Raw genomic sequence first — 23,386 nt, forward strand, 5'->3', positions numbered from 1 at the left:
AGAGCCCGGAGGCCATTCTGCCCCTGGCTGCACACGCAAGAGCGTGGGAAGCTCTTCCAGGCGCATCAGAATGTAAAACAGTAAAACTAGGCTATACTCTGCAGTTCGCTCGCCGCCCCCCGCGCTTTCGGGCGCGTACCGAGATGAGAGTGAATGGGGAAGTAGCACATCTACTTCGAGCAGAAATAGCCACACTTCTGTGCAAAGGGGCTATAGAACCGGTTCCCCCTTCTATGAGCGAGTCGGGCTTTTACTCCCTCCACGAGACGGCTCTATGCGTCTAAATGGTCTGTGTTCTCTAAATGGTGCGCTACTAAGAGCTTCGATCCACGTACATGTGGGGTTCCGCGAGTGCTCTCCTTCCTACAGGAGCTGTTGGATAAGGGCAGGTCCCCTTCCACGTTCAAAGTGTATGTGGCGGCTATTGCAGCGTTCGCTGAGACGACGCGCAGCCGGGCAATAGGAAGGAACGAGCTTATTATCCGTTTCCTCAGAGAAGCCAGACGGATGAATCCCCCGCGGCCCCCCTCGGTTCCTATCTGGGATCTGTCCTTGGTCCTGGAGGCCCTGAAGGCTTTTTCCTTTGAACCGCTTGAATCCGTGGATCCAAAGTACCTTTCGCTCAAAACCGTTTTTCTGATAGCTCTGTCTTCAGTAAAACGCGTGGGGGATCTGCACGCGCTATCTGTTAGCCCTGCATGTCTTGAGTTTGGACCAAATGACTCAAAAGTCATTCTCAGACCGAGATACGGTTACATCCCCAAAACGATTGGAACCCCCTTTAGGGCACAAATCATCTCCCTTTCGGCTCTGCCAGCATCCGATAACGGGGACAGTGATAACCTCCTAAGCCCTGTTAGGGCACTGAGAGTTTACATCACGCGCTCCGCCGCTTTCAGGCATTCCGAGCAGCTCTTCGTTTCTTTTGGCGGACGCACCAAGGGTCTCGCCGCCTCGAAACAGAGCCTGTCCAGGTGGATAGTGGACGCGATTGCAGCAGCTTACGCCTCCAAACACCTGCAGTGCCCTTTGGGTATCAGAGCCCACTCCACTAGAGGCATGGCCTCTTCGTGGGCCTGGTCCAGCGGAATTTCTATTCACGATATTTGTATGGCAGCGGGCTGGGCCTCCCCATCGACATTCGTGAGGTTTTATAACCTGGAAGTTCCTGCCTTGCAGGCTAAACTATTATCAGTATAATTATGCGCAGACTGCGTTCACATACTGGTGATATTTCTGGTATGGGACAAAGGGAAGGAGTATTTTGTGCTCAGACCGGCTGTGCCGCTCTGTTCCTTTATTCCCTGTTACGCGCTTGTGTACTGGTGCTGGCCCGCGCCGCTGGCCGCCTGCCCTACACTCTGTCGCGCTGGGATTATTCTCCCCACAAATAGACTGTGAAACCACTCTATTTCTTTCCCTAATATGTGCTTATGTACTGTGTGGGCCCGCGCTGCCGGCCGCACTATTTACATTGATATGTATAGACCGGCTATGCCGCTCTATCTATCTACGAATGAAGTGCTTTGTACATGTGTTGGCCCGTTTCTCCGACCGGCCACCTGTTTTCAGCGTTATGTTTTCCCCGGTCTCCCTGGGATTCATGTGCTGGATGCTTGGCGCGCACGGCGTTGACAAGGGGTTTCCGATGCGTAAGCAACTTACGCAATATGAGAGAACCTCTCGTAAGAGAACGTACTCGGTTACCTAATGTAACCTCGGTTCTCTCTAGAAGAGGGAACGAGTATTGCGTAACCTGCCGTGACGCGCCACGAGCTTTTGCGCTTCAGACTACGAAAACCAGAATTTCAGCCTGTGAGCCCTGCTTATATACACACTGGCCACACCCATCTTGACGGTTAGAGGGGTGTGGAGGGTGCGAAGCGCCCTCATTGGATGTGACGTCACTCAGGGCTCACTGGTAGGCTTAAGCAGTTGCCGCTGAGCAGCCAATGAGCACGCTCATACAGACTGCCATGGTCTGCCTGCTGCCGCACTGCGTTGACAATGAATACAAAATTAAGGATAATTTCTGGCTTCAGATCTCGAAGAAAGAAGACTTTCCCGATGCGTAAGCAACTGACGCAATACTCGTTCCCTCTTCTAGAGAGAACCAAGGTTACATTAGGTAACCGAGTACGGTATGCGATATGCAACGCATAGGGGCGCAGCACAAGGGGGGCGCCAAAGCGATGGTAATTTTTTTTTTAAATCTATACGTAGCTGCTGTTGTGCGTTTCTAAATAATTTCTGCATTTCCTCAATGTTTATATAACTTTTTAGAGGACTAACAGGCTAGAGGATATTCATAAGATTCCATCTTAACATTTTTACATAAAGAGGGGGAGATATCGCGCGCAGGCGGGGACGCCATGAGCGCTGAGCGAGCAGGTACGAGTCGAAAAAGATGGAGAAAGCAAAAAAGCTGTCGGGACTAAAAATAGAAAAAGAAAGAGGGAAAAGGAGATGGCATGTCAATTGATGCGCCAGCAGCTAAATAAGTGCATGGTCAAAGGAAACAGGTGTGACGTCCACGCATGTAGGCTAGGAGATTCCCGGTGGGCCGACGTGCTTTTTGGGCCGATAGCCTACATCTAATAGGCTATTTTTTTTATTTATTTTTGTCTTTGTCTTAACGGCCCATAAAACTCGTACATCGGCGGCCCATTCGTTTTGTTTTGTTTTGCTTAACAGTTTTGCTGGGTTAGTGCCGTTGCAATGCATTGGTCAAAAAAAAAAAAAGGTAGTTTTTTTTTTTTTACATTTTTCATTAAACACGTAGATCAGCGTAGATTGGTTCTTTTCTTGATTGACACTGGGCCGGCCCAATCACATCTTTAATGTGAAGTATAGAAATTAGTACAAAACTAATTATGAAAGTTTCCTTTATTTTTCAGCGCATTTGTTTTACAATATATGGCTATTACTATCATGGGATTAATATTATAACTATTATTATGTAGTAGTGTAATGTAGACACTGTTACTAAAAAAGGTTTGAATTTTTCTTTGTTTAATTTGCACAATGCACACTGAATATGGGTTGGAGCTTTTCATTTTGAACTCTCAACGTGCACCAGATTGATGAATTCAACATTAAAAAGCACAAAAAAAATTAACGGGGGGGGTCGGTGCATGCCCCCGAACCCCCCTACAGGGACAGAGGTCCACTCAGCAGTGGATTCATCACAGTGAAGTATAGTTCAATTTTATTAATAAATGACAATTTTGTACTTATTTCTGTTAACTATCACCCGTTCCTCACTCATTAAGCTACATGGCACAGTTATTTATTTAAATAAATAAATAAATATTTGCCAAAATTGTTGCTGCATACCACTCTGACACTGGGTAGTTGCGCCCCTGAATTTGTATAGTAAGGAGCCCTTGATTTATGGGGCTATATCCCCAAATTCTTTCTTTCACGTCACTATATAATGTAACTATAGTTGATACATTCAGTACTGTGTAAAAGTCTTAGGCATGTTCATGTTCACAGAAGATAATGACAAGACAACAGGTGAAGGAGATGATGATGAGTGAACACAGGTGATGAGGATGATGATGATGGAGGGTTCTGGGAAGTGTAGTGCAGACACAGACGAGGAAGAAGGCGTTGAATATGACAGCAGGAAGGTTTCTTCAAGCATCTTGGAGACGTTCCTGCAGTTTTTCTGGATTTAGTCTGTCTCAGTTTTTTCTGTTTCTTCATGTAATCACAGACGGACTCGATGATGGTGAGATCAGATCATACTGGCTGTTGTCAGACTCCTTGTGCATATAGAAATCTCACTGGATTATTACAATTAATGGCAAAAAGAATGTTTGGAAATGTAAACTGATATTTGCTACTGACACACTACAGCAAAATATATAAATAACTGACTTAAAACCATTTTTTGGCAGACTCAGTAGCTATGTTAAAGGTGCTGTAAGCGATTCCGGGAGACGTTACTTCTTGTTGACATTCGAATTGTTGTCAAACAAAACGGAGGCTAGCTAGACCCTCCCTCCTCCTCATCCCGTCTCCTCCCTCCTCCCCTCCCTTCCGACATAAAGGAAAGTCCAAATACCCAGCAAACACAGAACGTTCCCCTAACGTTCCCGTTTGGTTCCCATTTGGTTATTTTTTTGGGAACCAAACAAGAACGTTCTGGGAACGTTCCCTGTAGGTTATTTTTAGGATCTATGTTTATAACATTAAGGGAACGTTCCCAGAACGTTCCCTGTAGGTTATTTTTAGGTCTAAATTTATAACCTAAAGAGAACGTTCTGGGAACGTTCCCTGCAGGTTGTTATTTAATAACCTAAAGAGAACCTTCCCAGAACGTTCCCTGCAGGTTATTTTTAGGTTTAATTTTTATAACCTAAAGAGAACCTTCCCAGAACGTTACCTGCAGGTTATTTTTAGGTTTTATTTTTATAACCTAAAGAGAACCTTCCCAGAACGTTCCCTGTAGGTTATTTTTAGGTTTAATTTTTATAACCTAAAGAGAACCTTCCCAGAACGTTCCCTGTAGGTTATCTTTAGGTTTAATTTTTATAACCTAAAGAGAACCTTCCCAGAACGTTTCCTTGCAGGTTTTAGGTTTTATTTTTATAACCTAAAGAGAACGTTCTGAGAACGTTCTCTGCAGGTTATTATTTTAATATCACTTACTATTAACAGGCAGATTACCAACTGACAACGTCGTCAGTACGGTCCCCTAAGGTTATAAGATAAACAACAACGTTCAGATCTATTCGCAATAACTTTTTATTAATGATTTTTTAAATTATGGTATATATTTTAATTCTATATGTTTATTTAAATGCTGCGTGACTTTGAAGTGTTTTAATGCGCATGCGCGTGATCAAACACTGGAGCACGTGCGCTGCGCGAGAGCAGATGGAAACGTCATCGACAACTGACAAACAACAAAACTCCCGTCTCTCGCTGTTGGTTTCACTGCTTTCAGGTAAGTTTAGACAACAAAATCTCACAAATAATACACACAAACGCCCCTGACACATTTCTTACGTGTAATTGACACGCTTCTGTTAAATATTTATTTAAAAAAAATCGTTTTTATGTCTTTGAAATAGTCCGTTAGCATCTACGCTAGCTAACTGTTTTCAAAAGACAACGTTAGGCCTAAGTTACATTAAGTTGAGGTCTTATTTATGAAAGTTTGGGTTTTTAAACACATATTTAGTGTAGATAACAGTTTTTGATAGTTTTGCTGGTAATTTGTCAATGGGAAGTAAGCTCATTTATTTAGGCTAACCTAAAAGAATGCACTGTATTGTTAACTTAATCAGTGACGTCACTTACCAATATTGCTAAAATGTGATTTCAGAATAGCGAGAGAAAAAATAAAACTCTACAACAAGGGGTGAGTTATTGTTTAATCATGATGATAATTCCATATGCATTTATTTCACAATATATTATCTTAAGATTTGTATATATTTATCTTTTATGCATTTCACCTCTGTTCTAGCTTGGTTCCTTGTAATAAACCTATCACATGTAATATTTTTGGCTCTGTGACAAACAGCATGTTATGTTCCTAGATCATCATGCTGTGATGGCCTGCTGCACTCCCTGTCCAAGAAAATCTCTATGAACCATATGACTAGTAAGCAAAACCACCTCAAACATGCAGTGCACTAGTGTTCAAAGGTTTGGGGTCTGTAAGATTTATGCTTTTGAAATAAGTCTCACATTTTAAAATCATTAACCCCAAGTTTTTTCAGTGAGATTGTCCTTGAGAAGCCTGTAAGCTAAATAATCAGCTAAATAATAGGCGACCAATACAATATTATAATGGTCATAGTTATAATAATTCATTTAACTATTATGATAACATGATATCCTGATGATTACTATATTTTATTTTATTTCTTTAGGTCTGTTTTGAATTATGTTGGCCAATGACACCATACTGTCCAACTCAAAGGTATTTATGTATTTTTTTTATTGATCAATACTGAAATTCTTTGTACTTTTAAATGCGGTTCAGGGGGTCGACAACTTTAGGCAGTTATTTTTCACAGATTTATTTATTTAATGTTTATTTGACAGGGACAAATGCATAGAACATTGCTTTATAAAAAATACAAAGTAGATGCCATGCATACAGGTTTATAGCCATGACTAATTTGCAACCCCTTGATATCTTGGGCAGCTGTGGCTCATACTCTTAGCCTTTAAAAATGTTTGAATTGATATCCCCAATGCAATATCAGGGGGTAAATATATCAGTAGAGTTCTTAAAGTTATGGCTTTGCTCTTGTTACCAGATGAGATAAAATCCCTATTGTTTGGCCCTGTATTCTTCAGGTCAAGACCTTGATGCCATCCACAGTCAGTAGATGAAGAAGGTGAGTTTAGCCGGATTCAGTTCTCTTTCACTTTTTTTTTACAGACACGTGCACGCAAAATGAAGTCAAAATGTCGAGTTTCCTCTTGTCTTGTGTTTTAAACAGAAAGAAAACGGATGCGTGTCATTTATATTAGTTCTGCGCATTCGTCTTAAAGGGACAGCAGCCTAACGTACCCGCAGCTGTTTGTGTCGCCAATGGTGATCAAACATCAAAAGAGAAAATGACTTGTAGCTTTAGCAAAGATACATTAATTTTATAGTTATTTTATTTTTTTTTTATTATTGTCTTTTTGTATAATGCTCTTAATTGTATTTTATAGAGGTGTTTACAAGTTCTAGATTTATGATTGTTGTAGTGTATTGTTGTAATGTTTAACCTTTTTACTTTTTTCTAGTTTAGAGCCTAATAACATCTGGCAAAGGGACTACCAATGAAAACTAGCCTTCGGGCTAATTTGGGTACATTTACATTTATGAATGTTAATTAATGTACATTGTCCCTTTTCTAAATAAATAAATAAATAAATAAATAAAAAAATAAAAAAAAAATTTACACTGAAGACTTATTTTACATTTTGATAAATCAATTTCTGTACCTGATAAGTTAGATTTAACTGAAAAACATAATGCACTGCTTATTTCAACTGTGTTTTTCTTCTATTGTATTTATCTATGCTTGTTATCTATTGTAATTTTCTATGCAGGTTCACTCCTCTACAATATCCCCCCAATAGGGGTTATGCGGAGCGCCCAGCGGTTGAACTGGAAAGAGGTCTAAGCATTTCCGCTTTTCATTTCCGTACACATCTGCAGCGGTAGGGGATCTCTGAGTTTACTGTTAATTTTTGCTTATTACACTAAAATTCTTACTTCTGTTTTAATTAAAATGTCACGAAGGCTAAAATATCAGAAAAGGGAACATCCGAACAGCAGTTTTTGTTGTGTGCCGGTCTGCTCTATGTCGGGGAAAATGAGTAGTACAAATAGGTTCTGTACTCATAAAGTGACGTCAACATCAGCAGTAGCATTCGCCGTCAGGCAAGTGTTATTTAAATAAACTCCTGATGTACTTACAAACTTTCCAATGCCTCGTTTAATGAGTACAGAACCTATTTGTACTACTGTAGTAGTTTGGTACCATTCTGGGAATTATTAGTGGGGTAATTTACCAGATACAAACCTGGAGCCGTTAGCGCATGCACTAAACCATACGGCTGATATCTCTAAATAAACTCAAAATTTTTCAATATCGTGCAGCACTAATATTGAGCATATCTTAAAGTGAACCTGGAATGATAATTTGTGATACCAGATGAGATGTATGTATGATAGATTTTGAACTGTACTATTTTTTTTATTTCAGGTTCCAGCGGAAGGCATCAAGGCATTAGACGTTGGCCTGGACAGATGCACCTGTAAACTACACCGACCTTTGCTTTTGCATGGATGGCTGATTATTACCATGTTCTGTGAGGGTTTCATTATAGCAAAACTGAGCACCTGTGACAGTGGAATTTGTCGTTGTAAAGTCACAGAGATTAAAAAAAAAATGATAGCAGTTTCAAACTTTTTTTCACTTTCTTTCTCATAAACAACACAGCAGTTACAGGTTTTCAAATTCTTCATTGGAGGTGAGACTTATACATAAAAGGTAGAGCGAATTCGCAGGTCAGAGTTCACTAGACTTAAATATTATTTTCTCTGTTTTTTATTTGACTTCAGAGAGAGAGGCTTAATGGGTATCCTTACCCCTATATAAAACATTCCTTTTTTGATTTGTAGTCTGAAATAATAAATAGTGCAATATAAATAAATGCAATGTAGTGTTTTGAAATATATACATTTTTCTATACACATTGATGCTGAAATATCTGAATAAATACATGATACCAGCAGCGCTCGTGCTCTCATATCTCCTACAGCTTGTGACACACAATCCCACCTCACTCTTTTCATTTGCTCCAGATGAATATTAATGCCATTACAGGGCTTGAATTTTGGCATGGGATTGTGTGTCCATGTAACACGTTGTCTTTTTATTTTCTTGTTAAATTTGCAGATGGTGTTGGGAGTTTAAATGTTTTGAGCGGTGTGAAGATTGGCACATTCATGTATATTGTATATAAATAAATACTTTTTCAACTTTTTAGCCAAAGTTATAGGCTACAGTTTGCAAAAGATAGTTTTAATTAAAATGTTTGTGCAGTTTTATTTATTGAAATATTTTCATGTTTGAAATATTAAATGTAAATTACTGTTCCTGAATACATTTAGCTAACGCTGTTTTTAATGACTTATTTTAGGTTGATAATTAAACAATGAATCAACAAAAACATGGATTGTGTGCTGATTTATTTATTTAATACAAACTGATTGATTTACTTATTAATGATAGTTTCTGTAAATTCAATTTATTGTAATAATATATTCATAGGATTCTTAAGTGTTTGAACAATAAACAATGTAGAATATGTTTGTAGACCTATAATTTGTGTACAGGCATATCAGGATGTGTAGACGTTAGGAGAACGTTCCAGGAACGTTCTGGGAACCTTTCGGCAACGTTCCGGGAACGTTCCCTTAACCTTCCGGGAACGTTACGAGAACCTTGCGGGAACGTTACGAGAACCTTGCGGGAACCTTTTGGGAACGTTCTGGGAACCTTTCGGCAACGTTCCGGGAACGTTCCCCTAACCTATAGGGAACGTTCTATTAACGTAAAGAAAACTTTCCTGGCTAACCAATAGGGAACGTTCTTGGGAACGTTCTGGGAACCAAAAACTAACGTTCCCAGAACGTTCCCAGAACGTTAAATTGTTAGCTGGGTAGTCACTACAAACAAAGTTAAGTTTTACTGATAATTCATTCAATGAGTAATGTCGCCAAGTTAGATAAATGCTTTTATATATTGCAGAACAGAATGCAGAAAAAGATAAACATTATCTTAAAATCGTCTCGCCACCTGAGGTTATAAATAGCTCCCATACAAGGATGCAATAATAGCATGATAACGTTCCCAGCTAACACACGACGTCGCAGTTACGTAATTTATTCGTACTTTTTGGTCATTTCATGACTTACCAACTGACAACGTAACTACAACGTCGTATGCTCGGAATTTCATTACCATCATATTACCAAACCACAACGTCGTCAGTACGTCCTCCTAACGTTATAAGATAACCAACTACGTTCCAGATACGTACTCTATTCGTAATATCTTGGTAATTTCATGACTTACTGGCAACGGAACTGCAACGTAACAAGACCGTAATTTCATTACCATCATATTACCAACCCACAACGTCGTCAGTACGTCCTCCTAAGGTTATAAGATAACCAACTACGTTCCAGATACGTACTCTATTCGTAATAACTTGGTAATTTCATGACTTACTGGCAACGGAACTGCAACGTCACGGGCCCGTAATTTCATTACCATCTTATCAGACTGCATTTCTATGAAATATTTTATTTGTTTCAATTGTTTGTTTAGTATTCCGTACTGTACGTTTGAAATACGTTCATTTTATTCAAGTAAGGTTATAATTTTAGATGTTTATGTTTGTAAATGTTGCGTGGCTTTGACTTTTTAATGGGCGTGCGCGTGAACCTTCGAGTCGCCCTCAAACACTGAGGCGGAGATGAGTTGCCATGGAAACGGCGCGTCACCGACCAGCCCAATGACTGCAACTGACAAAGCGGCAGAACTCCGTCTCTCGCTGTTGTTTTCACTGCTTTCAGGTGAGTTTAGTCTCTAAAAATCACACAAATAATACACACAACTGTTCTTGACACTTCTCGTACTTGTAATTGATACGCTTCTGTTGAATATTTGCTTTATAGAAATGGTTTAGTGTCTTAGGAAAAAGTCTGTTAGCATCTCAACCGTTTTCAGAAGAGATAACGTTATGCTAACTTCATAGCTTGAGCTTTTGATATGAAAGTTTAGGATTTTAATCGCATCTTATGGGTAGATGAGAGGTTTTGATAGTTTTGTAAAAAATAAGTTAGTTTGGAAGTGAGCTAATTTATTTAACATAAACGTATTTAACATAAACGTACTCGATGACGTCACTTAACGTTACATGGAGTGTGAAAATAGGCTGAAACTAGCTCAGTGGTAAACACAAATTGATAAAACTAGTTCTGTGATTTCAGCATCAACAAAATAATCCTTCTACAACAGAGGGAAGCTCCACGACTTCAATATTTCTGAAGAAAGCTGCTGCCAGAGAAGTTGGAAACAGGTGAAGTGAGGAAGCTCATTAAATAACTTCATATCCATTTTCTCACAATATTTTGTCACCTACTGTACATCACCATGCATCTGTTATTTTAAATTCTCATATTTACATTTACATTTATTTGTTTAATTTATTTTAAGAAAGTTTTGACATCCAAACTTAAGTGAAACTGTATGAGCAATATGAATAAGTGAATAAGTAAAACTAAAAACATAGATGAAACATTTAAGATTATTATCAGTGTTGAAAACAGCAGTGCTGCTTCATATTTTTGTGTTTTTCAGGGTTATTTGATGAATGAAAGAAAAAAAAAAAGCATCATTTATTTGAAACAAAAATATTTACTCTCTCTTCTGGTCAATTTAATGCATCCTTGCTAAATAAAATATGATTTTTATTTTTATTTTTACTCTATTGAACCCAAACTTTTGAACAGTAGTGTATATGTTGGGTCTATTTAACAATGAATTCTGGAGAGAGAAAAAAGAAAATTGTTTAAACTTTTACATTGGTTTACACAAAAAGATTAATCAGCACAACTGTTTTCAACATTGATAATACTCAGAAATGTTTAGGACGTTTGCATTGTAAGAATGTATAGTATTCAAATATTAAAATGCTGACTCGTGAGGCCATGTTTTCTTTTTAAAATCAGATGATTTCCTATTATTTCAATAGAATGTAAGGGAATAACTCTAGAATAACCTTTCTGATAATATTTGGGGCCCAGAAACACTATCCTAATTTAAATCTAGATTAAAGACACATCTCTTTAGCCAAGCATTCAATTAACACATCTCATAATCTTGCACTATATGTGATGAAATAGTAAAAAGTGCACATGTAAATAATATGAACAGCAGCAATGCTAATCTTTCTCCTGTTGTCTCCCTGTTTCTATCTCAGGATGCTCAGCATATTTTACTAGAGATTACAGCAGCTCCAGTTCGGATCCAGGCTCCAGCCTCACTTGGGAAGACTTCTAATGACATCAACACTCTTGAAGACAATGTGTTTAAACAATTTTCAGATGTTAAATGATATTTTAAAGTGTTTAAACTAATTTAAGTTATGTCAGGTGGTACAGCAAAAATATTATGTATTGTAGTTGTACCACCTGACATGGAAAGTGTACCACCAACCTACCCATACTCGAAATTAGCAGTTTTTATCAGTATTTGAAAGAGCTCTACAAACTTTTTCACTATGCAAAAGAGATCAGTTAGGCTCCTCTGGATGATGCATTATCATGTTTACTGTTATTACCTTGTAAATTCATAATAACATTTGAGAATATACAAATGGCGGACAAAAGTTTTCTACTGATATTTATAAAAAACAATTAAATGAAAGGCTTCAAACCTAAAATGATGGAATAGTTTTTATTTTGTTATAATTAAGACACCATTTTAAATTGTTTTCTTAATCTGTTTATTTGTTCGGACAGTTGCACCACCACCTGACATTTTAGGAGTTTAATGCTGCCTTCAGGAATAATCATAAATAGGCCTAGTTTCCTAGTTAAAAAAAAAAGGACATTGTAATTATGACTTCAGAAGAAGAAAAGCAAAATATGTATTATTAAATGTACAAAAAAAATAATTTCAAACTAAGGTTTTATAGAATATAGTGATACATGTCATTAAGTTATCAAATTATTTTAAAAGGAAATAATGCACTTGCCACAACATAACTTTGTGACAATGTTTAGAAAAATATACAAGCGATTTTTAAACAAAACTGTCTTATATAGATTCTATCTTTCAGTGCTAATTGCTTTGTGTATTTAAATGTTAAATGGGAAAACACTCAACTGTTCCTTTTTCTTGCATTTTTCTTTTCTTATTCTTGCTTTGTTATTAGGGCCACCAAAATGAAGACGTGTAGGAGTAGTTTGATGTTCAAGCTTTTGAGGAAAATCTTGTTCATTTAAATGTATAACCTGTTTGCAAACTGTTTTTGCTGTTTGTGCTTTGTTCTATAGTAAATGAACTGAATTAACCAAATTTTGAGTCTGTATATCGTTCATATGTCGTTGAAAAAGTCTCTAAAATAGTTTTGGGCCAATGAGGACAAGTTAAATTAGACCACTGCATGTCCGCCCATATTATTAAAAACTAAAATGACCAACTGGTTACCAACACACGACTGTCGATCCACAACGTTGCCACGACGTCGCCGTTACCTGCTGACAACGTTACAAAGTTACGTTGTAGCAACGTATCTGGGAATTTCACTTTTCCGGTTGCCACGACGTAACTAATTACGTCGCCACGACGAAAGTTTGGTCACCAGATTACGTTGCAGTTACGTAACAGTCACGTATTTGTGTTAGCTGGGCGTTTGCGTTTCCCAGTGAGCATAAACAACGGCGGCGGCGTAAACAAATTTAGTCAAAGTTGTCAATAGCCTATAAATGAACATTCAAATTCATAACAAACAGTGGATAAAAACAATCATTCACACAAATTGTCGCCCTACTGTGAATTTGCTTGATCATTTACAATAGAGATTGATCGCTGCTAAAAAACATACATGTTGTATTCACCAAAGTTAACGCTGACTGCATAGATCTAGCTAATTACATCCTTGTATTGGTTTGGCGAACATGAACGTCAGTTTAGAAAGAAAAATGGATTTACCTGTTCTGCAAAAACAGAGCAACTATGTCGGATTGGAAGCCCTTCTGCTGGCGGAGTTCTCGCCACCTTTTAAAGGTTTTTCCGATGTAAATTCGGGACTTCGTGCGTTCCTTATCCTTGTCCCTCTTCTTTGCAATTTGTTCATCGGAACGTCGTCTCTTTGGTCGCGTGTCGGCCATAATTCAAACTTCCCTCATGCTTCTCTGTTCTCTCTCCTCCACACACCCCCTTCACGTGCACGCGCACTAACCCCCCAAACCCCACCCTCCAATACTTCTTGTCGGTTATTGGCTGGAACTCTGTTTATTATGTTTCGTGGTGCCGGTGAGCCCAGTTTGTTTTTGTTGCCGTTTGTGGAGCCTGTGGTGTCTAGAGAGACCGTGTTTTTTTACAGTGTGTTCAGGGGACAGGAAGCTAGCGGATAGTAAGGAGATGTTTGCTGTATGTGACAAAAAAAATTGGTTTGTTTGTTTGCTGTATGTTGGCCTAAAAAACGCATCGCATCACTTACAGCACCTTTAAGAATGGCATACTACCATATTACTCTTACTGTTTCTGCAATATATAGATAGATACGGTATAAATATTTGTATTGTTCTAGTATACTCTTCCAAAATCCACCAGTGACACGATCACTATCAAAGCTGACTGTAGTGGAGAAATAAGGTAATATTATGGATATCCAACAATAAAAATTTTTTTTTTGTGTGTGTGCCAAAAACACATCTCAGATTTTTGTACACTATAGTGGTACATTCAGTACAGAACAGATGTAAGCACACCCCTGTGCAATATCCACTGATTTGGCAGGATGGTGGGTGGTGAGTGAATAAGAATCAGGTTTTTGCAGTGAATACCCAACATAGGCTCATTTAAAGACATGTCTACCTACATATTTGCAAAAATCTAAAAACTTTACCGGAAATTACTGGAGCTTCTAGCTAAAATGAACACTAGTGGCAGTAAAATACCCACAAATGTAATTCCTTTTCACACAATTTAAGATAACAGGGAAAGATTATAGATTAATAGACCAATTTTCATGCATTTCCATGCACAATACCATGTTATGACCTTAAAACACTTTTACCATAGTGCATGATTTGTAATTAATACATTTTGACATCTGCATCACATAACCAGCTCCATATGTATGCCTTTTCCTACACTCGCTTAGTAAACTCGCTTCGTAGCTCACCTAGTACAGCATTGCACTATGGTATAACACAACAAAATACCACAGTAACACAAATTTTTGGTAATAATATGTCAAGTTAATTCCACTTTGTACCATCAATACTCACTCATTTCTGATAACACTGGCAACACCTGTGTACTCATGTCGGCTGTGGGCTGATCCGCCATAGCGATAGGCGTGACGGGTCACTCGTGGGTGGGAGGACAGGTAACAGGTAGCAGCTTCTGTCTCTGGAACATTCAAAGGATTGCTCTTCAAGCCGTGTGGCAGGCTGGACTCATCCCTGCCAACCTGAGACAACAATATATTTAGGTGCATAACTGTGTATTTTTACACGGTATCCATGCATCTGTGTGTGCTGGTGTGTTGCACCTTGCGGGTGTGTCCTGGACTTCGTCTAGAGGAGTCTCTGCTGTCTTTGTTGAGCAGAGCAGCGGGGGGTCTTTCCACCGGACAGTCCTGTAGCGACGCCTGCACATTCTCACTGTAACGTTGGAAGTCTTCTGGCTCTATATCTCTATCCTGCCTGCATCACACACACATCACACTTACATAAATAACCACAGTCTTAAGTTGAGTCCTACTTAACACAATTCCACTTTGTACCATCAATACTCACTCATTTCTGATAACACTGAACAGACAAAGTGTTGATTGTATAATACCATGTAAGTTTGGGAACAGTCATTATGTCATTATGTATTGCTTTGTGTGCATTACAAGTGTGTGGTGAATCTTGAGCAATATTAGGAAAGGTTTAATTTTAAATTGTATGTTATTACTGATATGAGCAAATATAGAAAATTCCAAGCAATTATGTTTATGAGTAAAATTGACAAAAAGTAACTATAAATGAAAATGACATGGCAAAATATTGAAGGATTTATGCACTGATTTGGGTGAGATTGGGATTTCTGTAGTTATTATTGAGATTGGAGTGTGAATTTTTGAAGATATTACACATTGAAAATACAACTTACAGTATGTGATCAGTGCAGGCTGATAGATCCTTTACCTGCAATCTGCTAATAATCACATCATTTACTACAAGGCACGAGCTGATTGGCCTCTGCTGATCCTGCAGCCAGTGAGATTGCTTGCTCAATATTTAAATAGTCTGGTTCAGTGTTCACTTGAGGCTAGTCCTGCAGCTCTCTATCAGAGTTCCTCTGAACCCCTCCACCTCCCCAGCTCCACCTGCCTAGATCTGCTACAGGATTTATGTACAGTATGTCTATTCATGCAGCAGTAGCAGCATATCTTACATGCTCACAGTACCGTGTCTGTGTATCTACATCTACACACTGTCATCAAATACATTCACTTGCTAAAACTATTCAGAGAGTTGGGTAACACTTTATTTTGATGGTCCCTTTGGAACATTGTTGACAATAGAGTTAAGCAGGTATTAAGCAGACAGTCTACTAATACTCTAATGAGAGTTAGTTGACACATAGGTGCAACGTTACTTATTGTCAACAATGTTCCAAAGGGACCATCAAAATAAATTGTTACAAGTGAATGTATTTGATGACAGTGTGTCATCAAATACTTTGCAAATACAGTACATGTAACTACAGTACATGTCAACTTATTCTAACCCTAACCCTACCATTCTACTAATACTCTACTAACACTCTAATGTGTTAAAGGGACTTTATCAAAATAAAGTGAAACCGAGAGTTGTCATGATTAAAATGTTTTTAACATGTATAAGAGTGGAATTTATTAAGGTGAGGGTCTAAAGCATATCTACTAAAGCAGACTCTCATTGATTTAAGAGTCTTATTTTTTTTTACTTTGGATGATGACTGATTTTTGTAAATTTGTAAATTAAAATTTTATATTTTGTATTTGTAAATATTATTTACAAATTTAATATTTTAGATTTGTACATTTTTACAAATATGAGGCAGCAATACTTAAAAAAACAAACTTGGGGGGAAAAAAGATCTGGATTTATTCTATCACGGTGGATCAGACAGTTCAAAAAGAAATGTAGCTATAGTATTCAGTGATGGTAAAAATAATAATAATAATAATAATGAGGAGGAGCTTTGTGGAAAAAAATAATATCACACAATCACAGACATTGCTCTCTGGAAGGGATTAGATCAGTTAGTGATTCTCAACTGTGTTTCTGTTGCTTCTTATACTTTCATATTTTATATGTCTCGTGAATCAAACACACCTGATTCAGGTCATAGGTGCATTAGTAGATCAGTAGTAGAGCATTAGTGAGTGTGTCAGAAAAAGGAGACATTTAAGTGTTGGAGGACTTGGGGAATAGGGTTGGGGACCACCAGATCAGATTTCTCAGAGCATCCCTGTACAGTACATTTAAAACACAAATAATTTGCTGAGTAGTGAAAAAAGCATGTTTATTTTGGTCTTGTTTGAAACAGGCTGTATATGTTACCTGCTAATGTAAGCATAACTGATGCACCCAGTGAAATTCTGTGTGAAACTCATAGGAGAGCCTCCATAGTAGAAGGTCTTTGGGACGTTATCTGACTGAGGCGTGGAAGACGGCTTCTTCTTCTCCTGCTTGTCTTTGTCATCAATTATAAGTTCATACCTGCCAAGAGAGCATGGATAAATAGTTGATGTAACAAGGCACTGTATTCTGCACATTATCACAAACTCATTTTTTTTTTAACTCAAATTATATAGCATGCAAGTAAAAGAGATTAAAATCTTAATAAAATGAATGAATATAACATGGTAAAATATTGTAAAGATATTTTATGAGATTTTCATTTGTAATATAATAAACACTGAGTCACCAACTCACTTCTGATCGGTCACTGAGGCAACTAAGAAATGAGTCCGTCCATCATTGTAATTCTTCTTATGTGATCTGACTCTGGTTCCTTTGGACTGGAGCACTACTGCACCATTCTCCAATGAGAGAGAAAACTCATCCAACTAGAACAGAGAGAAAGACTGGGTTGATCTGTGACATCATGAAAAACTGCCCTCTGTATCAAACACCCAATCCCCTCCTTCCCATAGCGAGAACAGTCTGATATAAAGGAAAAGCCTTGCAATAAAGCCTTGGATCTCTTTTTTCTTTTGTTTCTTGGTTTAGGATTAGCTTCCCCAACAATTATAGGTTAGAGACAGAACAAGACTTGACTGGGTAAAACACAGTAACTAAAAAGACTATACCCCATCTCTGTGGTAGAATAGGAGCCCATTAGACTGTAGTGTTCTGAAGTTTAGTCCTCCCTCAAAAGACTGGAATGGTGAGATTTTAGCTGTAGAGCCCAGATATCCTTCTCCAGAGAAATAGGCCGTACGGGACATCTGCAGGTAGAAGACAACCAGATTTGAGAAAGTTCTTTCAAAAATCAAGTCAAGTCAAGTCATCTTCATTTATACAGCGCTTTTAACAATGTAGATTGTTTCAAAGCAGCTTTACAGAGACAAACGTATAATTTAAGGTAACAGAGATTGTTTTGCCTTTATAGCGGTTCTTTAATATAGTTATTTTCCAGCTGAAGTTAGTTTTGATTGATTCGCTTCCGTCGCAACGATCATTTGTTATTAAATTTGGGGCCGCTAAGACGACACCATTCTCTCTACACAGACTTTAAACGCGAACCTGTGAGAAACGCTGATGGCGGTCACATGCGCATTAAGAATTGGTTCTATAGTTATGTGCGTTTGAATATATGTGCGCAGGTTTGGAATTCCCTACAAGCCAAGCCTAAACAAAGTACTGGCGTTTCCTTATAATTTTGATACAGAATTTTATTTTATTTTATCAATTTGGGGTAGGTACGCGAATTGAGTTTCCCGACAACGCTTTATCTGTAGAGTGGTAAAGGGATCCTCCATAGGGAGAGACTAGTTGGCACTTCAGCACTGCGCTGGATCGGGTCCAGACGAAGGTCCTTCATCAGATCTGGATACGGCCTGGATCCGGCAGGCTGCGGGAAAACCTCGGGATAAACAAAGACACTAAAATTAGCGTAGATGCCATTCTTCTTATGATGTAACGAGTACATCAGGATTTATGGGAAGTGTTCCCGGTTCCAGCTGACCTAGGCTAATCTATGCAGCCTAACATTGAATTATAGAAGTCTATAATGTATTATATGAATGCTAGGTCAAAGAGATGTGTCTTTAATCTTGCTTTGAACTGACAGAGTGTGTCTGCTTCCCGGACAATGGTAGGAAGACTGTTCCAAAGTTTTGGTGCTAAATAGGAGAAGGATCTACCGCCAGCAGTCGATTTTGATATTCTAGATATTATCAACTGGCCGGAATTTTAAGATCGCAATAGACGTGAAGGACTATAATGCGTTAAGAGCTCGCTCAAGTACTGCGGAGCTAAACCATTTAGTGCTTTGTAAGTGATCAGCAATATTTTAAAATTGATGCGATGTTTAATAGGCAGCCAGTGCAGTTTTGACAGAACCGGGCTAATATGGTCATACTTCCTGGTTCTGGTAAGAACTCGAGCTGCTGCGTTTTGAACTAGCTGTAGTTTGTTTATTAAGCGTGCAGGACAACCACCCAGTAGAGCATTACAATAATCTAGCCTTGAGGTCATGAACGCATGAACTAATTGTTCCGCATTTGTCAATGAGAGCATATGGCGTAATTTAGATATATTTTTAAGATGGAAAAATGCGGTTTTACAGATGCTAGACACGTGACTTTCAAATGAAAGATTGGTATCAAAGAGCACACCCAGGTTCCTAACCGACGACGAAGACTCGACAGAGCAGCCATCAAGTGTTAGACATTCTAGGTTATTACGTGAGGAAGTTTTTGTCCAATAATTAGAATCTCTGTTTTTTCAGAATTAAGTAGTAGGAAATTACGAGTTATCCAAAATCAGCTATGCATTCCGTTAATTTTGTGAATTGGTAAGTTTCGTTAGGTTTTGAAGAAATATACAGCTGAGTATCGTCGGCATAACAGTGAAAGCTAATGCCATGTTTCCTAATGATATCTCCTAATGGTAGCATGTACAGAGTGAACAGCAACGGTCCTAGTACTGAGCCTTGTGGTACGCCATACTGAACTTGTGATCGATGAGACATCTCTTCATTTACTGCTACAAACTGATAACGGTCAGATAAGTATGATTTAAACCATGCTAGTGCAATTCCACTAATGTCAACATAATTTTCGAGTCTATTTAAAAGAATGTTGTGGTCGATAGTGTCAAATGCAGCACTAAGATCAAGTAACACTAATAGAGAGACACAACCACGATCGGATGATAAGAGCATATCATTTGTGACTCTAATGAGGGCAGTCTCGGTACTATGGTACGGTCTAAATCCTGACTGGAAATCTTCGCAGATATCATTCTTCAAGAAAGGAACACAGTTGTGAAGACACTGCTTTTTCTAATATCTTTGATAGAAAAGGTAGATTCGAGATTGGCCTGTAATTGACTAATTCTGTAGGATCAAGTTGCGTTTTTTTAACAAGCGGTTTAATCATAGCCAGCTTAAAGGTTTTTGGTACGTATCCTAGAGACAAAGATGAATTAATGATATTAAGAAGAGGATCTATGACCTCTGGAAGTATTTCTTTCAGTAGCTTAGTCGCTATAGGGTCTAACATACTAGGCGGTGGGCCGGACCTCGAAATTACGAATTTAATACTTACCTCACAGCTGTCTACGTTTTTTTTTGCTGAGGTCATGTAATAAAATCGTATAAGTACTATAGACATTGTTTCCAACTTTGTTGTTTGCACATTTGACGCAAAATGTCCTTACAAACTCTTACTTTTTTAAACCGGCAAAGAAGCAGGAGTACTAATCATAACGTTAGAAAACCTCCCGTTTCCTTGACAACCAATGTAAATAATGAACACAGATTCTACAGCGGAGGTATATAATCTTTGTCAGTGACCAGAAAGCTGGGCCATATAGTGAAACTGACGCATAGCTTGTCTAACGGCAGATGAAGTAAAACCGTAAATCTCTGTAAAGTCCTAATCATAAATACAGTGCATTTTCACAATAACGGTTTAATTAAATAAAATAATACATGTTTTACCTCTGATATAAACATTTAGATTAAATATGCCATTCTCATTAATGGTGTTATACACTTTAACTACATGAAATAATTACTGAGAAGTTACAACATTTTTATATTCAATAAATATAAATATTTGTTGTAGATGCAATGCTTGTGAACACTTCTCCTCTGGCATGCTGTGTTTTAATGTTTGAACTAATTGCTTATGATAATAGCAGATTGTCTGAGAAAATGGTTTCGTGCAAATAATGCACAACAAGGTCTATCTGTTTCCATTAAAAATAGAAATCAATTAAAAATACTATTTGGCCAGTGGAAAAGATTGAGAAAAAAATTCTCTGAAATGTATTTTACACTATTTGATTTATTCATTCAAAAACAAGGCAAGGATAGGCTACTAAATTATTTGTATTAATAAAATGAGAGCATATGAATAAAGCGGAGCGGTGTGACGCTTAAATATAAGTTAAAAAACTTAAACATACGTTTAATTTATATAAGTTTAACCCCTTACTAGTCAGCCCCAATTTTGGCAAGTGATGCATACATGACATACCCAAAATAAAAAGGTTGCTGCTCAGAAGTCATTCTGAATTGACACAACCAATATATATTTAAAAATCCAACCCTTGAGAGTTTACATTTCAAGACTCAAAATTAACCAGACTGTTATTAATATTGAGATAAATAAGCTCAAACATAGAAACAAAAACAACAAATATTAAGAATATATTTATTAAATGTATAAAAATTTTATGTGAATTTAGGAATGCAACTTATAACCACAACTAAAACATGGGGATTTTATAAAGACAATCATCCCGCACATCCTATTCTATAATAAAATCAGCTAATCGAATATTCGAAAATCGTGACTCATCCCTAATTAATATAGTATTATTGTGTAAGTGGATGACATGACAAGTAGCAAAGGCAGTGTAAGTGGGGTCAAATGTTCAGAGCAAATTTCAAAATAAACCAATGTAGCAGCATCATAGTGTAAACTACCAGTGTATTTGTGCAAGAGTCAATCAGCTGCCCTTAGGTTACTGGAGGGTGGGGGTGGAAGGAAGAGGCTCTCTATGATTCCCCTATAGAAAGTTAAGAGGATGGATTTTTGGGAGATGAGCCTTCCTCAACTGTGGGAGGAAGTGCAGAGGTTTTTGGACTTTCTTGGCCAGGTTCTGTTGGTGGTGTCGATAGATCAAGATGGGTCATCTGTGATGTGGATACTAAGCAACTCCGTGATCTTGACCTGCTCCATCATGGCGCTGTTGATGTGATTGTCAACGATCACCTCTGTAGTCATTTGGGTGTGGAGAGATATGATGTTGTCCTGTCCGTGTCTGTGTGTTAGATAAACTGAATTATATTCAGATAAATAAACACAGAAAGCACACATTACTCATTTTAAATCACACTTTTCATCTTGACATTTGTATTAAGATGCTAACCATCTTAAACGAGCTTGCCAAGACTACTGCAATTCTGACCACAAATAATTTTGTTAATAACTCAAAAACAGCCATCTTTAACTAAAATATTTTTCCACCATAGGCCTACAGTATACCTGTTCTGTTATGTAGGTGAAGCCCAACCACTATCAATCGTGACAATCAACCATAATTGTCTTAAATAACTCCATGACTACCACTATAAAGTTGATTTGAAATCATTTCTTTGTTTTGGTTTGCACTCTTTTTAGCTGATAATTAGTCTAGCTTACTTGTAGCCTATAGGTAGCTTGCTGTAACCAACCTGGACATACCGTTTACCCCGTGATTCTCCCTTACTAGTCAGACTTATTTCCTGCTGTCTTCCCGTTTAAATATTTTTCCCGTAATTATCCCGTATTTGAATACTCTTTGCTTAGTTCATTGTGTATGTAATGTTACCGAATGATTATTTTGGATTAGCCTAAGCAACATACCGTTAGACCTAACGTCAGCTTTACTGCTCCACTACCCACATTCTTTCGTGGCTAACGTTACTGTTTTCATCAAAAAAAACCATTTTATTGCTTGCAGTCTTAAATACAACTTATATGAAAAGCATTAAGATATAGGGGTGTATAATCATTGCAAAACAAATCTTACCTTGACGTTGTCTTGCCGAGACACACCGGTCTCTCCAGGGTGAGTTGATTTGGCTTCAGACTGACGCGACGCCGGTTCAACGAATAACGTGATTGGCCAAATCAATTCAACAAGGTAACAACACGAGCGTTGATTGGATCTCACTCCGGCCAACGTTTGTGATCAGCTAGCGAAATTAAATCTATTTTTATACTTTAATGTGCAACAATTGGCGTTGGAAACAATCGGTAATCTTTTTGTGAATTATTCATACAGACAAATAAAAAAAATGAGCCAGACAGCTGCTGGGTAACTGTCAAATCAAAAACTAAACGGACTTGGCCCACTGCCTATACATGTTGTAGATTTAGATGATTTAACGAGTTTAGTAAATTCTTCCTCTTCTATAACAACGAACAAATCAAATTTTCCCTCAGGGAGACATCAATGCACTGCCTGATGCGATACTGTAGTAGACGGTTGCATAGTTATAATTTTCTCCCTGATATTATCAATCTTATAAGTGAAGAAGTTCATAAGTCATTACTGCTGTGTTGCTTGGAAACTTCTGGGCTTGAAGCTTTCTTTTTCGTTAGTTTAGCCACCGTTTCAAATAAATACCAAGGATTATGTTTATTTTCTTCTAATAGGTTTGAAAAATAAGCAGATCTAGCAGCTTTTAAGGCCTCTCTGTAAGCAATCGAGCTCTCTTTCCATGAAATGCGAAATACCTCTAGTTTTGTTTTCTTCCAGTTGCGCTCCATTTTTCTGGCTGCTCTCTTAAGTGCCTGAGTGTGCTCGTTGGCGACACACTGGCTGCTGGCGTGAGCGTCTCAGCTGCGT

The 23,386-nt window shown here is 37.9% G+C and overlaps 1 protein-coding gene across 1 annotated transcript in view; it reads right to left on the minus strand.

Annotated features, from left to right (window-relative positions):
• lama4 (laminin, alpha 4) overlaps positions 1-23,386 on the minus strand; it is a 251,052-nt gene that overhangs the window by 92,149 nt on the left and 135,517 nt on the right. Inside the window, exons 29-33 of the mRNA XM_081378769.1 lie at positions 17,626-17,763; positions 17,249-17,382; positions 16,874-17,032; positions 14,827-14,980; positions 14,561-14,745 (exon numbers count right to left, since the gene is read on the minus strand). Of these exons, the coding sequence (XP_081234895.1) occupies positions 14,561-14,745; positions 14,827-14,980; positions 16,874-17,032; positions 17,249-17,382; positions 17,626-17,763 (770 nt within the window). The remainder of the gene's footprint in view (positions 1-14,560; positions 14,746-14,826; positions 14,981-16,873; positions 17,033-17,248; positions 17,383-17,625; positions 17,764-23,386) is intronic.

The sequence above is a fragment of the Scardinius erythrophthalmus genome (assembly GCF_964197995.2).
Source record: "Scardinius erythrophthalmus genome assembly, chromosome: 11".
In the NCBI taxonomy this organism is placed as follows: domain Eukaryota; kingdom Metazoa; phylum Chordata; class Actinopteri; order Cypriniformes; family Leuciscidae; genus Scardinius; species Scardinius erythrophthalmus.